Source organism: Sciurus carolinensis, chromosome 1 (genome assembly GCF_902686445.1).
Source record: "Sciurus carolinensis chromosome 1, mSciCar1.2, whole genome shotgun sequence".
NCBI classification, from domain to species: domain Eukaryota; kingdom Metazoa; phylum Chordata; class Mammalia; order Rodentia; family Sciuridae; genus Sciurus; species Sciurus carolinensis.
In genome coordinates this window covers 186,845,276-186,860,848 of record NC_062213.1, presented here as the reverse complement: position 1 = coordinate 186,860,848, position 15,573 = coordinate 186,845,276, and the positions used below count along the sequence as shown (strand labels likewise).

Sequence of the window (15,573 nt, the reverse complement as noted above, 5' to 3'; positions counted from 1 at the left end):
AAATGCATACAATGCTATATACCAGTAGATGGAGCATCACAAGATACTAAGAAGTCAGAAATGTAAAATAAATCAACATTCACCTACCAAATTTTAATAACCAAATCCCTTTATTATCTACAGATATTCTAAAAGCATGAAGTTATAATGCTTATGATAATAGAGATTAAGTGAACACTGTTAGGGAAAAAAATCAGTATATAGGATCATACAAGATAGGCATGGTGGCACAGGCCTGTAATCCCAGCACCTCAGGAGGCTGAGGCAAGAGGATCACAAGTTCAAAGCCAGCCTCAGCAACTTAATAAGGCCCTGAGTGATACCTGTCTCAAAATAAAAACAATAAAAACAGGCTGGGGATGTGGCTCAGTGGTTTAAGTGCCTCTGGGTTCGATCTCTGGTACAGGGGGTGAGAGGGTGCTGTACATATCACTAACAATATACCAAAACTAAAAGTGTGTGTGTGTGACTGATCTTTTAACTCTGGGGTGCTTTACTGCTGAGCTACATTCCCAGCTCTTTTATGGAGTCAGGGTCTTTCTAGGGTGTCTAAGCTGGCCTCAAAATTGGGATCCTCCTCCTCAGCTTCCCAAGTAGCTGGGATTATACACCAACAAACCAAGCAAAAATAAAGTTTGGATAGGAAAATCTTTAGAAAAACATTAATAGTGACTATCTTTGAGCTGAGTGCAGTGGTGCATGCCTGTAATCCCAGCAGCTCAGGAGGCTGAGGCAGGAGGATCAAGAGTTCAAAGCCAACCTCAGCAAAAGTGAGGCACTAGGGAACTCAGCAAGACCATGTCTCTAAATAAAACACAAAATGGGGCTGGGAATGTGATTTGGTGGTTGAGTGCCCCTGAATTCAATCCCTGGTACCAAAAAAAAAAAAAAAAAAAAAAAAAAAAAGAAAAAAAAAAGAAAAAAGAAAAAAAAAAAAAGTGACTATCTTGGTATGGCAGGAACATGCACTTTAAAAAAAAAAATCTATCTGCTTTATTTGGTTTCTCAAAATTGTGTTTTATTACTTTCATAATGAAAGTAGCTAATTTCTACAGATAAAATTTTATTTTGTTTTACATCTGATAAAACAAATCGGTCTGAACTATTAATATGCTAGATGACAGTGTATTTATAATTGCATACATAGACAATAAACACCTCACTTGGAAATAAGGACAATCAAGTAGCTATCCAAAATGTAGCAGTTTTTGACAGAAAGGTTTCCTGAGAGAGGCTAACTCAAGGTCAGAAGGCAAAAAGATCTCATACTGAGGTATCAGTATGAGAAGCAGCTGTTACTCCATGATGCAGTATACCCACCTGCCATCTGTGTTATAATGCAGTTCCATCACTGCTCCACTGTGTCCTTTCAAAGTAGCATAGTTATCACAGTCACCATAGACATTCCACAACACTGTTAAGGAGAGAGGGCTTCTGTGAGTATTAATATGCAAAAGAAAGCACCTATGAAAGGTTACTCGTAGCTTGGCATGGTAGTACATACTTGCAATCCCAGCTTAGGAGGCTAAGGTCGGCTTCAGCAATTTAGTGAGATCTTGTCTCAAAATGAAAAAGGGCTGGGGATGTAGCTCAGGGGTAGAGTGCCCCTGGGTTCAATCCCCCAGTAACACACACAAAGAAAGAAAAAAGAAAAGAAAAAAATAAGTTGTGAAATAACCAGAAGTACAGATCTGAAATTATTCTCCCTTGAAACACTACTGATTCAAGAAAGTGGACCAACTTTCTTGACACTACAATAAAAATAATGGCGCTATTTTTATAATTGATAAGGTAAAAAGAAAAAAGATATAGTTCTTAAAAATTTTAAATTTTTTCCCTGTAATTTTAAAAACGTTGACACCTACTTATCTGTTCTGAGCCTGCAAAATGACAGACTTATAGAAAACCTAGGAATCTACAACTTGAAGGTCATGTGGCAATGACATTGTATTACATTTACTCATTCCACACTTAGTAGTAACTACTACATGTCAGGTGCTGGAATAAATGAAAGGACACAGTTCTTATCTTCAGGGAGAATGGTCAAGCAAAGGCGTGAAGAGATATTTATGGATTATCTACCTAGATAAAATATATATGTATATATGGATAGATACCTATAGATTTGAAAGTCATTTTTCTGTTAACAACAGTTTCTAGCTTGTCTAATGAAATTAAGCATATAAATACTGATAACTCAGAAGTTCTACAGAGATCTGTAAGTCTTCCAGATGCTTGGCTACTGGTAAGAATAAGGATCACAGGACTAAAACATCCAAATCAAAATTGGCAATAAAGACAAACAATCTACTCTGAGGCAATGTTGAAAGAAAAAACCCAAAGGACTCATTTTATCTCATAATCATTTAATTATGAGATAATGAAGAATGAAGCCACAAGAAAAAGTGAGATAATTCTGTTATGTTCTCTCTTGCTTTTTCTCAAGACTCCCCTCTTCATCTTTTTTTTTTTTTTTTAATTTGTTTAATTAGTTACCCATGACTCATCTTTTTTTTCCTTCTTCTTTTTTTGGTATTGGGGATTAAACCCAAGGGTGCTTTAATACTGAGCTACATCCCTAGTCCTTTAAATGTTTTATTTTGAGAAAGTCTTGCTAAGATGCTTAGGGTTTAAATTGTTGAGACAGGTCTTGAACTTTCAATCTCTTGCCTCAGCCTCCCTAGTTGCTGGGATTACATGCATGTGCCACTGTGCCTAGATGACTCCCTGCTTCAAAGTGATTTTTCCTCCCCTTCCTCACCATTTTTTTTGGCAGTGCTAGCGATTCAATCCCTAGCCTGTGTATGCTAGGCAAGTGCTCTATCACTGGGCTATTGTACCAGCCTGATTTTTCTACTTATTTTTCAAAAGTGGGTATTCCTCATTAATAGCTAAGAATCTGACAGCAGAACCCAATGATATACAGGTAGATTATCTGAGTAGGCAACTATTTTAGGATCCCCTCTTCCTTTGTATATGCTAAGATTCAGGGTATGGTTCAAGAAGAAGGTCTCATTCCTTTGAGAAAGGAAAGTTCTCTTTCCTCATAAACCTGTTAAACCCAGATTGCTGCCTTGCTAAATAAAACATCTGCCTTCATGAGGAATATCTTAAACCACAGTCAATTCACTTTTCTAACTAGAAGAATAGTTCCTTCTTTCTGTATTTACCACATGGACTCCAAATTCTACACCCAAGTGATCATTCAACATTTTTATGCCCTGATTTTGGCATGTTAGCCATGTAATTTAAGTTGCTAATTTAGACTGATAACTTCTGTGCCATCCAAAGTTTAAAAAAAAAAAAAAAAAACCACTATTTGGCAGAGAGCAATTATTCCAGATTCAAAAACTATGTCTTACATATCAGTCGGTCAAATCCTGCAGATGCTAAGGTGGATCCATTTGGGTGAAACTTGCAGCAGTACACTTCTCCTTCATGTCCTGAGAGCAGCATGATTGGGGCTTGAAGGGAGGAACATCTTGGAGGTCCCTAAACAAAAGAGAGGTATGAGGTAGTTAGCCACTGCATACAAGCAAAGGAAGCTGCAAAATTGCAGAGTAGGGAGTGAAGGGAAAAGATCAGGCAAATGATTAAGAGGATTTCATATAATTTAGAGAAACACAGCTCTGCTCACATAATTCATGCCCCTACTTTGATACCCACTTGAACATTCCAGTAGGAATAAGGATTTTGATTACTCTGAATGAAATGCAAAGTCACCTGAAAGTTTTCAGCAAAAAGTAATGTAATGTGATGTTCAGAAGGATGCCCCTGGCTGGTAGATTGATAATGGATTGTCCACACAAGGATAAAAACAGAAATGTAAGGCCCCTTTTGCAACAACGCCAGATGAGACAATAATGACTTAAGAGCTCAGTGGTTGACTCAGGCCTGTAATCCCATCTCAAGAGACTGAAGCAAGAGGATCTCAAGTTCAAGAACAGCCCAAAACTTAGTGAGGGTCCAACCAACAATTTGAAAAAATGAGGCTGGGAATGTGGCTCAGTGGTAAAGTGCCCCTGGATTCAATACTTTAGTGACAACAACAACAACAACAAAATGTGAGACCAGGAGGTAGTGATAGTGATGGAGTTGGATAAAGTGGCAGTAATTCTGTATATATCTAGATTTTTTTTTTTTTTTTTTTTCTTTTCTGAAACAGGGCCTTACTCTGTTGTTTAGACTGGCCCCAAACTCCTGGGTTCAAGCAGTTCCTCCTGCCTAAGCATCCCAAGTAGCTGGGATTACAAAGTACACAGGCCACCACCAGGCTTATGCTTATGGAGATCTTTGGACGACCATGCCAGTAGGATTTGCTGATAGGCTGATTGAGAAGTTGAGAGAAGAGGGGACATATACTTCCTCATCTGAGCCTATTAGTAAGAGAAGTGTGATCATCTCTGTTTTACAAGAAAGGAAGTTAGGAGTATGGAATCCAATTCAAAATCTATCCCTTATTTGATAAGGGTTTGTTTTCCCACCTCCAAATTGGTAAAGTAACAGTTTCTAACTCTTATGCCGTTACCAAGACTATATTAATATAGACTTCATATACGAAACATAGCACAAGCATCAATGAATGTTACTGTTCATTCAGATGCTGTTAATAACACTAGTGCAGCGAAGTAAACGGAAAAGCAACTTGCCCGAAATTCCAAAGCGAGCCAACATCATTTATATCCCTTTATATCCCTTCCTCTTTCCCTCACTGTTCAGCCGTCCATTCTACAAACTTCTCTGAATTTTTTTTTTTTTTTTTTTTTTTTTTTTTTTTATGTTGGATCCCCGCAATATTTAGGATGCAGAAGCCCGGACCCTGATTGTGAGCCTAAGGTTTTTAGATTAATTTCAATGCTACCTCACAGGGCGATCGAAAGGTTGAGAAAGTGCCTCAAACAGGGAAACATGTACGGAGCATCCACGTGATATTGGTTGCTTTTATTGCCTTTATCTGTGCCTTTATCTGTTTTAACTTCAGGTACATTCTCGCCCCGCAGTGCGGGATCATCAGGTACCAGCGTTAGGAGGTGAGGGAGATGAGCTGAGGGCCGAAGGCCGCCTGCCTCTTCACTTACCGCTTGCAGCAAAGCTCCCGGCGTCCCCTGCTGCTGCCCCGCTCCGGGTCCCGACCCCGCGGCTCCCAACAGTAACTCATGCCGCTGCCGCTTGACTGGGACCAGCGGCAACTCAGGGCCCTTACGCTTCTGCTGTTCTATCATGGCGGTACCCGCTGTCCTCAGCGCCGCCACTGACCGCGCCGACAACTTCGGGCGGCCTGCGATTGGCTCGGATTTAGTCCTTCCTCCAGAACTTCCGATTTGGGAAAGCCAATTGGCTTTCAATATTCCCCTCTTGCACCGCCCTCTGAATGCTCTCTTGTTATTGGTCCTATTTTTCTGACGTCACGAGAGCGCCATTCCAGGATTGGTGAGCGGAGCTGGCGTCCCTCCTAGGCGCGCTGTGTCTTGTGGGTGGGAAAGCTCTGACTGGGTTTGGCGTTTCGGGCAATACGGCGGCGGGGAGAGCAGGAGCTGACACTAAGTGAGTTTGAGGGAGAGTCGGGGTGGGTGGCTCCTCGAATCTGGAGGCAACGCCAGGCTTGTGCGGCCTGAGCCTGCCATTCTCAGCTGAAGGCCCTGAGAGCAAGGGGCGGGAAGCGGGCCCTGGAGTAGTCCCCTTGCAGGCAGGAGCATTCCATACAGAGCTTTGGGGTCTCTAGCGGCAGGACTGAGACCCTGCTGCTGCTGCCCGTTGATGTCTGCTGCCTTCGACGGGCGCCTACTATGTCCAGCCCTTTGCCTGGCGTTCCCAGCAAGAAAGGCCAGTCTCCCAGCCTACTGGGGGCCCCCCTCTGGCTGCGGAGGCCGACCCGCTTCTGCCACTGATTTTACAGGCATTTATTAGAGCCTAATGTACACCCCCGAGAGAGAAGCGACGAAGGAAACGTCCAAGTCCTTCTCCAGGGCACAGCCTTATTGAGCGAGATTCGTTCCCCAGAACCAGGTCTTTTCCTCAGTCAGCCTACTGCCATTTATTGTGCAGAGCGTTCGGGGATACATCGTGAGCCAAGCATGGTCCCGATCCTCAGGTGGTTAGAGTGTGTTGGAAAAACATGTTAAATAGTGAGCTCACTAATAAAGTCAAGTGCTACTCAAGAAAGATCCCTGATGCTCTTGGGATCTAAGTAAGCAGGAAGGCTTTTCTGAGGAAATGATGCCTGAGCTGATATCGATGGAAGAATTCTGATTACACGGAAGGAGGGGAGGGCAGAGCATTCCATACAGAGCGGCTTGGGCAGAGGTCCCATATCAGTTGCGAGGAGTATTAAAACAAAGAGCCAGTGTGGCTGGTATAAAGAGATTGAAGGGGAGTATGGTACATGATGAAGCTGGAGGTGGTAGAGATTAGGCCTTGCAAGAATTTGTAGCTTTTACTTTTAAAAGGAGAGAGTTTTCCCTCCTCTGGGCAGTGGAGCTTAATGGTGTGAACACGTTGGGGTGAAGGGAGCCCTAGTGGATACGGATAGATCACTTAGAATATGCAGTGATCCTGGTCAGAAATGTCAATAGAGACTGAGATGGTGATGGAAATGCAGAAAATTAGACAGATTGTAGAGTATATGGGGGATAAGTGGATAAAAGGATTTGGTGATGGATTGGATTCAGAGAATAAAGAGAAAAATAGCTTCTAGGTTTCTGACTTAGGCAGTTGAGTATATAATGGTAGTAATCACTGAGATAGGGAACACTAGAAGGTGACTAGTGATCTGTTTTGTTTTGCTTTAGGTACTGGGGATTGAACCCAGGGATGCTTTTCCTCCACCTGCTGAGCTTCCTCCCTCTAAGTTACTGAGACTGGCCTCGAACTTGGTATCCTCCTGCCTCAGCCTCCCAGGTTGCTGTGATTATGTGCCTCTGTGCCTGACTGACACCAGTTTTTTGTCCTTCATGGTTTTCTGGGGGAGGTCGTTGATGACATCGAGGAGGCAGTTTGAAATAAACCTTTGGTTCTCAGCATAGAGATTTGTGTTGGAAATATAAACTTGAGAATAATTTGCATATATGTGATAATTGAGCCATGGGTGTGGATAAAGTCAACTAAGAACTTTGAATTTTTTCAACATGGCAAAGAACAGATGAGTGAACCAACAGGAGAAATGGAAAAGGAAGAGATAGGAGGACTCAAAGAATGTCTCAGGAGCAAATGAATGGTCTGTGATAGAAATTCCTAGACAGTTTTTTTTATACATAAAATTATAAGGAGGAGGAGAGAATCTTGTAGCTGAAAGGGATGAGGTTATCAAGGATCGAATTAAGAGAGCAGTGGAGAAGTGGAATATATGAGAGAAATTGGATCACTGATAGTATAAGATTTCTGAGAACATGGTAGTGGGTGAGACCCAATATATAGTAGAGGGATCAGTTTGTGGAAGATGGACAGTTTCTTCATTTAACAGGTGGGAAGAAGGGAATGAAGGCTATAGATATAGGTTGTATGTTTGCTATTCATAAAGTGAGTTCCCTGTCTCATAGCTTTTATTTTCTCTGTAAAGGAGGAAGTGGAAACATATACTTAGAGAAGATCAGAGATTTGTGAATATTACAGATTTGAAAGTCGTTGTAGAGTGTGGGATAATGAACTTACTAAAGAAGTGAATTGCTGGGCAGAGTTAAGGGCCCATTTGAGGTTGGAAATCAAAATTTTCCAGCACATAAGGCTGTTTAGTGCATGCATGGAGAAACCTATGTACTATGGCAAGGACTGTGGATTTTCAATTCCAGCCTTTAGTGCCATTGTTTATTGAAAGAGCTGGAAAGCTAAAAACTATTTTCTAGACTCCCTTGCACTTAAGGTGGGAATTTAATTTGGAACTGAGTTAAATGCAGAGAGAAAAAGCGTTTGAGGCACCCAGTTTTGCTGACAGAGATGGCAGTGGCAGTGAGTTTCTCCAGTCAGCAGCTTCCTGGTTTGGTAACTTTCTGCAGTGATAGCCATAATCATCTTCTTTTTTTATTTGCTTTTTTTTTTAATGTATACATGACAATAGAGTGTATGTTTACATATTATACATACGCGGAGTGTAACTTCCCATTTCTATAGAGCATAATCTTAATCATGACAAAAGCATTGTTATTTTGTGGGTTAGGAATTGTTTTGGGAAATTTTGCCAAAGCCTATTTCTATAGTGCTTCCAATAATTTTGGTAATAAAACCTGTGGTAAATTGTTTTCTGCTTAACCTAGTGCTACAGTGGATACTGCTGTCTGCAACTATACCCCACTGGGGTAGGGATGTTGCCAGATAGGCAAGCTATAAAAACAGAGTTAGAGAGTTCAGGGTATTTATTGTCAAAGTGATGGGGCTATGGATTCTAAGATGGATTTGGAGAAAAGAAAAGAAAAAAGAAAGGGCTGATAGATTGGAAGAAAATAAAGGTGAATAGAACAGGGTTCTAATGTGATTGAAGAACAGTATTCTCTGTTTGAAGGCTTCCATTTATCCTAAAAGGCCTGCCTACTCAGTTGCCATATCTGAAATTTCCCTCCTTTTCCCAGGTTCTTTCTTCCTTGCTACTACTTCAGTACTTTATTGAATTACAATTCGTTATCATCCCTGTCAGACTAGGAACTGTTTGAGGACTGAAACTGTTTAAAAGGTGACTTAGGGCTGAGGATATAGCTCAGTTGGTAGAGTGCTTGCCTAGCATGAAAAAGGCCCTGGGTTCAATCCCCAGCACCACCAAAAAAGAAAAAGAAAAAAAAAAATGTGTCTCTTCATATAAAAGGTGACTTAGGGGACTGGGGTTTTGGCTTAGTGGTAGAGCACTTGTCTAGTATGTATGAGGCACTGGGTTTGATTCTCAGCACTACATATAAATAAATGAATAAAATAAAGGTCCATCCACATCTAAAAATATATATATTAAAAAAAAAACCAAAAGATTACTTAGTATATGTGACTCTTGGAATGGCCTAAAATGTCTCTTTCTAGCCATGTGATTTGGACTAGTTACTTCATTCCTATAAAACATGTAGATATTTTGTAGAGTTGTTTCAGGTGTTTAAATAGTTTTATAAAGCATGGAATGTTACATATAAACACTTAAATGTACTGAATTGATTAATTAATTAACAATAGGGTAAAATTAAATACTTGTATTTGTTTATTTTTGCTGGGAATCAAACCAAGGGCCTCACACATGCCAGGCAAGCTGTCTAGCACTAAGCTATACCCCCAGCCCCAGTAGTTTTAGTATTTTAGTAGACAGTTATATAGTTCAGTGTGTCTTACATGGTGCTGGGCCCTGGAGATTTGGAGAAGGAGGATATGATGATGTGCAAGACAAGAGTGTGCTTGCAAGAATTGGAAAATCTAGAAGGGAGGAAAGATGTTCATTAGTTCTGATGTGCCTCCCATATCTATCATTCATAGTATTTTTTTTAAATCATGAGCAAGTTACTTAACTTCTCTTTATGTGGTCCTGAGGATCAAACCCAGTGCCTCACATGTGCTAGGCAAGTGCTCTGCCTCTCAGCTACAACCCCCAGTCCTATGTCTTCACTTTTCAAAGTGGTAATGATAATTGCTTAGGAGGTGGTCAAAAAGAGAAATTAGGGCTGGGGATATAGCTCAGTTGGTAGAGTGCTTACCTCGCAAGCACAAGGCCCTGGTTTCAAATCCCCAGCACCGCAAAAAAAAAAAAAAAAAAAAAAAAAAAAAAGAGAGAAATTAACTGAGACAATTAAAGCTCTTAGATTAATATAGATTAATACATGGCAAATATGAAGCACTCATATATTAGCTATTATTATTAGAGAACTTTGAAGGTAACTTAGGAATAATTGACTGAAAGAGTAGTGTGTGTTAGTAGAGTAAGTACTAGTCCTGGATTCTAATGTCAGTGTTGTTAATTATGAGCAGTCTTTGTCAAGTCACTTCACTTGTCTTAGCCTGTTTCATTTATATAAAGCAATCAATTCAATGATCTTCATAATTCCTTTCAGCTTTTACATTTTATGAGCTTGCTTTTTATGTTTTATCCTAGCTTTTTACTCTTCTTCCTGTTTCCTACATCTGAACATTTTCTCAACAGTTGCACAAATGGAGTTGGCATAGTCACTCAAGAAATTTGGTGGGACAGAGGAAGGTTTAGCCACCAGTTCAGTGTTTGAAGGTCTCCCATTTGCTGACCCATCTAACATTCTATGGTACCTAGTTCCTTCTTCTATATCTTTCCCTACTTATAGGTGGCATAAAGTAAGGCCTGAATCTCTTATTCAAAAACACTTTGAGTACCTATACTATACCAGGACATGAAATTAAATAAGAAATAGTCCTTGATTTTTTGCTTGAATGAATGGATTCAGACCTTACTCATTCTAGACTCTCATGAATAATTTTCTTCTGATCACTCCTCATTGATTAATCTCATGATGGGACCTTGATAGTGTTAGAGCTGAACTCTATAAAATTTGGATGTGGACTGTAAATGCTGGAGGCAGTGTAGTATGGTGGATAAGAATGCAAGCTCTGAAGTCATTATTCTTCATAGCCAGTGTTTTTAATAAGTGAACTGTCCTCTCAATTCGAACAATGTATGCCAGTTTCCTTCTTAGGCTTCCATTCTATAGGAGTAACAAAGAGGAGGTCTTTAAATACTAGCTCTTTATACTTTTCTCACAGCAGAAATCTGTAAAGAACAACTTAAGTTCATTTCTATTGTACTTTCTATGACTTTGTGTGGAGAACAAATAATAAACTTAATATATTTGAGTTCATTTTAGATGTCCCAATTACTGGTGCTTCTGTTACCAGTAAGTTTAGGGTTCTTCTACTCAGTCTGAATAGAAATTACAAAAAGGCAGAATGCAGCTCTCTTAGCATTAGCAGCTCTAAGCTCTGGATGCCACTGGCTCTCAGCTCATGGTGTTAGCAGCTCTCCCAGCTGTTTTCAGTAACTCCTAGCAGCTCTCAGCAACTGGAGCTCATAGTGCCCAGCACCTCTTAAGCAGCTCTCAGCAGCTCTCTGCTACCAGCCATTCTTAGTGCTAGCTGTCCTTTCCAACTCTTAATGTAAACAGCTCAGTCTGCTCAATCAGAGATAGAAACCATGAATGGGCAAAATAAAACCATCTGAAAGAGTCATTATTTGGGTTGTGCTGCATTGTAAGGGAGAGCAGTGCATGGGATGGAGGTTCCCAGATGGACCCCATGCTGCTTATCTATCACATGGGTAGGCCCACATGTGCACAGACTTCTGTCTGTTGATTGCAGATTTCTGCACTCTCATGCCAGTCTGGGGAAGTATATTGGACTGGCCTGCTCTGGCTGTCATGAGTCATCAGCTCAAGGACTGGAATGGGTACATCTGAAATGGCTGCAGGGTGGGCAGAGACATCTGGAGTGGCTATGGCCAAAGTGAAGTCTCCTGGGGCAGTTACTGGGTATCCTGCACAGCTGCTCCTGAAGGTAGTGTCTCCTTGACAAATATGATTGATGTGATTGCTGCAGCAGCTGCAGAAGTTTCAGGTGACTGAGTGGCTACTGTGGATCAACTACCACTGCAGAAGCAGTGGAATTGATTCAGTCTAATTGATGCTCACATAGAAGCAGTGGCATGGACTCAGCTTGCCACAATAATTGCAGAAGTGGCAAGATGCTGATGTAGGTCCCTATCTTCCCTGACCCAATTGTAGTAACTGGGGTTAGTGTCTGTCATTCCAGGTGGCAAGGTTCAACCTTGATCCCCCTCTGTGCCTCCTCCTCATCTCACCAGCCTTGCACGACTGCCTAGCTGCATCCCAAGCAGTCCTGGTAGTGGATGCAATTGATCTGTGGACTTATGGTCAAGGCACAGCAACCAGCTGCCCATTTCTACTGGCCCTGTTTCAAAATAAAAATAAAAAAGGACTGGAAATGTAACTCATTGGTAGAGGGTTCAATCCTCAGTACCATCCAAAATATAATAAAAATCTATTTTTAGGTACTATCTCTGATCTACCAAATTGTAATATTTATTATAATTTGTTGTGATCTGTTTTCAGCACAATTCATAAATAGTTAAATTTGGTGTATCCAACAATGAATTATTATTTAGGCATTAGAAAAGTATGTGTGTGTGTATGAATTGCTGTAATATATTAGGCAAAGAGCCGGGGATGTAACTCAACAGAACACTTCCCTAGCAGTCATGAGGTCCTGGGTTCAGTCCTTAGCACCACAAAATAAAAGTTATAAATATATTATGTAAGAAAATGGCTGTTAATGATTAATGAGTCACTTAAAAACCCACTTCTTAGCCAGGCATGGTGGTGTAAATCTGTAATCCCAGCAACTTGGGAGGCCAAGGCAGGAGGATTACAAGTTTAAAGCCAGTCTCAGCAACTTAGCAAGATCTTGTCTCAAAATAAAAAATATATAAAAAGGGCTGGAGATGTGGCTCTGTAGTTAAGCATTCCTCGATTCAATCCCTGGTACCAAAAACAACAAGAACAAAACACTATGTAAGTGTAAAGCTAGCTTCAGCAACTTAGTGAGACCCTGTCTCAAAATAAAAATGACTGGGGTTGTAGCTCAATGGCAGAGTGCCTCTGTTTTCAATCTCCAGTACCACAAAAGTAAATAAATAAAATTAAATTACTGCTTCTGCATTAAAGAATATAAACCTTAAAGAGTATAAACCACATTGAATTATGGATGGTATTTTCTTCATTATTAATGTATTATCTTTACCTGAACTTTTAAAATGAGTAAATGTATTTTAATTTAATAATAATAATAAAAAAAAACTTTTTTTTTAAGAGACATATTTATTTAGAAAGCAGATATACATTCATGGAAGAATATGGGCCATCTTCAGAGGGAGAGACAGCAGTTTTTCTCTTTTTGATTTCACTTCATACTTAACTCCTAGCATAGTGGCTGGGAGTATAGTTCTGGGGTTTCCCAGAGTTTGACTGTACCATTTACTGGGTTTTATTGTTGGGAATTGAACCCAGGAGCTTTCTAACAGTTTGCTATATCCCCAGCGCTTTACAAAACTTAAAAACTTTTGTTTTTAGGGTCTTGCTTGACCAGGCTGGCCTTAAATGCAATCATTCTGCCTCACCCTCCCAGGTCACTGAGATTACAGACATTTGCCACCATACCTTCCTCTCCTTGCTGGCTTTTGGACATAGGCTTAGTAATGATTTCTGAAAGCCTTGCTTTTCTCATTGATATAATATAATATAATATAATATAATATAATATAATATAATATGATATAATATGATATAATATAATATAATAATAACAATAATAAAAGTAGAACCTTCCTATATCTTGAGAGTTTTGAGGATTAAATGGCATTACATGTTCACTGTTTAACACAGTGTCTTGTACATAGTAAGTGCTTGGTAAGTGTTGGCTCCTATTACTATTCTATTTTTCTGAGGTTCAGGAAAATGTACTCCCTTTCCTCCAAAAGCCTTCCCCTGGCAAAAGAGTAGCAACAATAGCAATAAATGAACAAACAACAAAACTAGTAGTCTAAAGGCCTTGGGAACTAGCATAATAAGATAAAGGGGCAAGCGTGGTGGTGTCCACCTGAAATCTCAGTGACTCAGGAGGCTGAGGTAGGAGGATCGAAAGTTTGAGGCCAGCCTCAGCAACTTAGCAAGACTCTGTCTCAAAATTTAAAAAAATAAAAAGGATTGGGTATATCGCTCAATGGTAGAGGACCCCTGAGTTCAATCCCCAGTACCAAAAACAAACAACAAAAAAACCCAGCCAACAACAAACAAAATAAGATTAAGTTTTCCAAAACTCCCCAAATTAGAATAGACAAAAGAGATTTGGACTAAAGTCCATGGTGTTAAATCTCATTTTATAGAGATAAACTGTGGACTGCATATTCATTTCTTTAATGTAGATGTCTTCCTAATTTTTGCTTATTCCTTTTTAACAGGACACTTGAGTTAGCTTTAGCAGAAGAGAAATGGAGGAGCCGTAGAACATTAAGGATGAATTCAGGAAGACCTGAGACCATGGAAAACTTGCCTGCTCTCTACACTATTTTCCAAGGAGAGGTATAGTCTTTTATTCTTTGTAAATCTCTTTTACAGGTTGCTAAGAATAGATTGAGTGAAAGCAGGGCTCGGATGTAGCTTAGTGGCAAAGCATTTGCCTTGCATTAGCGAAGCCCTAGGTTTGACTCCCCGGTTCCAAAAAAGACCAAAAAAAAGAACCCCACCAAAAAAAAATAAGATTAAAAAAAAAAGAGTGAAAGCAGCTGGCTTTGATGTTCCTATCTCTTTGAGACTTTCTCATGATCATTGTGGTTAAATGAGAAAGGCCAGTGGAGCATCTGACCACATATACTTCCTCTGAGCTGCAGACATCTAACTGCATATTTGACATCCTTATTTGGATTCATTATAACATCTCTAATTTATGTTTTAAATTGAATTTTTTCTTTCTTTAAATATTTTTTTGGTGTTGATAGACCTTTTTATTTTATTCATTTTATTTATATGTGGTTCTGAGAACCAAACCCAGTGCCGCACACATGCTAGGCAAGCGCTCTAGCTCAAACCCCTTGAATTTTTTTTTTTTTTAATATTTTAGTTGTAGGTGGACCCAATACCTTTACTTTATTTATTTTTATGTGGTGCTGAGAATCGAACCCAGTGCCTCACATGTGCTAGGCATGTGCTGTACCACTGAACTACACCCCAGCCCAAACCCCTTGCATTTTTAATTTTTAACACCAAATCTGTTTCTTTTCTAGTCTTTTTCATTTCAGCCAAAGAAACCACTCAAGTACTTAAGCTGGAAATCTGGATATTATCCTTGATTTCACTTCTCAATTTGATCTTGATTTCCCCTCCCTCTCCAGTCCATCCACAAGTCTTAATAATACTTCTTTAACCTCATTAGTTCAAGCTCTTTATATTGTCTGGCCCTTACAAGGATCCCTACTTTTATTGTAACCCCTCTTCAGTCTGTTCTTCACATTGCAGCCAGAATATCCTCTTAACCACTGAGCCACATCCCTAGCCCTTTTTTATTTTTTTTTTATTTTGAGATGGCATCTTGCTGAGTTGTATAGGGCCTCACTAAGTTGCTGAACTTGTAGTCCTCCTGCCTCAGCCTCCCCAGCTGCTGGGATTATAGGTGTGCATCACCACACCTGGCAATCACACTGTTTTGACAGTTTGTTTATTGGATATGACTTACTTTCTTTGAAATTCTTTTGAAATATTGCAGTCCAAGCTACAAGTACCATGAGGGAAAACAGACTCAGTAAGTGTCCTCCAAACTGACAACAGTGATGAACAAAACAGGCGAGAGAGTCAGTCTGTGATTACAGATTCAATAGAAATAATGAAATTATCATTATAAAAATGGTTAGATAATAAAAGTGTCATTGTTAGAGTGAACTATGATGTGGTTGAACCTCTTGGCAAAATTCAATGATGGAAAAAATAAATTAAAAAACATATAGCTAATGTGTTGGTTTCTAAATTTTCCACTTCTTTTAGAGGTAAAAAATGGTATTGGCTTTTGTTCCCTTGAATACTTAGTATG

At 39.7% G+C, this 15,573-nt stretch overlaps 2 protein-coding genes across 5 annotated transcripts in view; one reads left to right on the top strand and one right to left on the bottom strand.

The window, feature by feature from the left end:
- Snrnp40 (small nuclear ribonucleoprotein U5 subunit 40) overlaps window positions 1-5,262 on the bottom strand; it is a 32,135-nt gene extending 26,873 nt beyond the window's left edge. The window contains exons 1-3 of the mRNA XM_047527256.1: window positions 5,079-5,262; window positions 3,363-3,492; window positions 1,321-1,414 (exon numbers count right to left, since the gene is read on the bottom strand). Coding sequence (XP_047383212.1) covers window positions 1,321-1,414; window positions 3,363-3,492; window positions 5,079-5,222 — 368 coding nt within the window. The 5' untranslated portion in view covers window positions 5,223-5,262. The remainder of the gene's footprint in view (window positions 1-1,320; window positions 1,415-3,362; window positions 3,493-5,078) is intronic.
- Window positions 5,263-5,424: 162 nt separating this feature from the next.
- Window positions 5,425-15,573, top strand: part of Zcchc17 (zinc finger CCHC-type containing 17) — a 48,994-nt gene continuing 38,845 nt past the window's right edge. For 2 of the 4 annotated variants that reach the window (XM_047547250.1, XM_047547270.1), the window contains exons 1-2: window positions 5,425-5,544; window positions 13,952-14,072. In XM_047547250.1, the coding sequence (XP_047403206.1) occupies window positions 14,007-14,072 (66 nt within the window). In that variant the 5' untranslated portion in view covers window positions 5,425-5,544; window positions 13,952-14,006. Of the gene's footprint in view, window positions 5,545-6,788; window positions 6,898-13,951; window positions 14,073-15,573 lie in introns of all 4 variants that reach the window. The other 2 variants (XM_047547262.1, XM_047547256.1) reach the window with 2 other exon arrangements.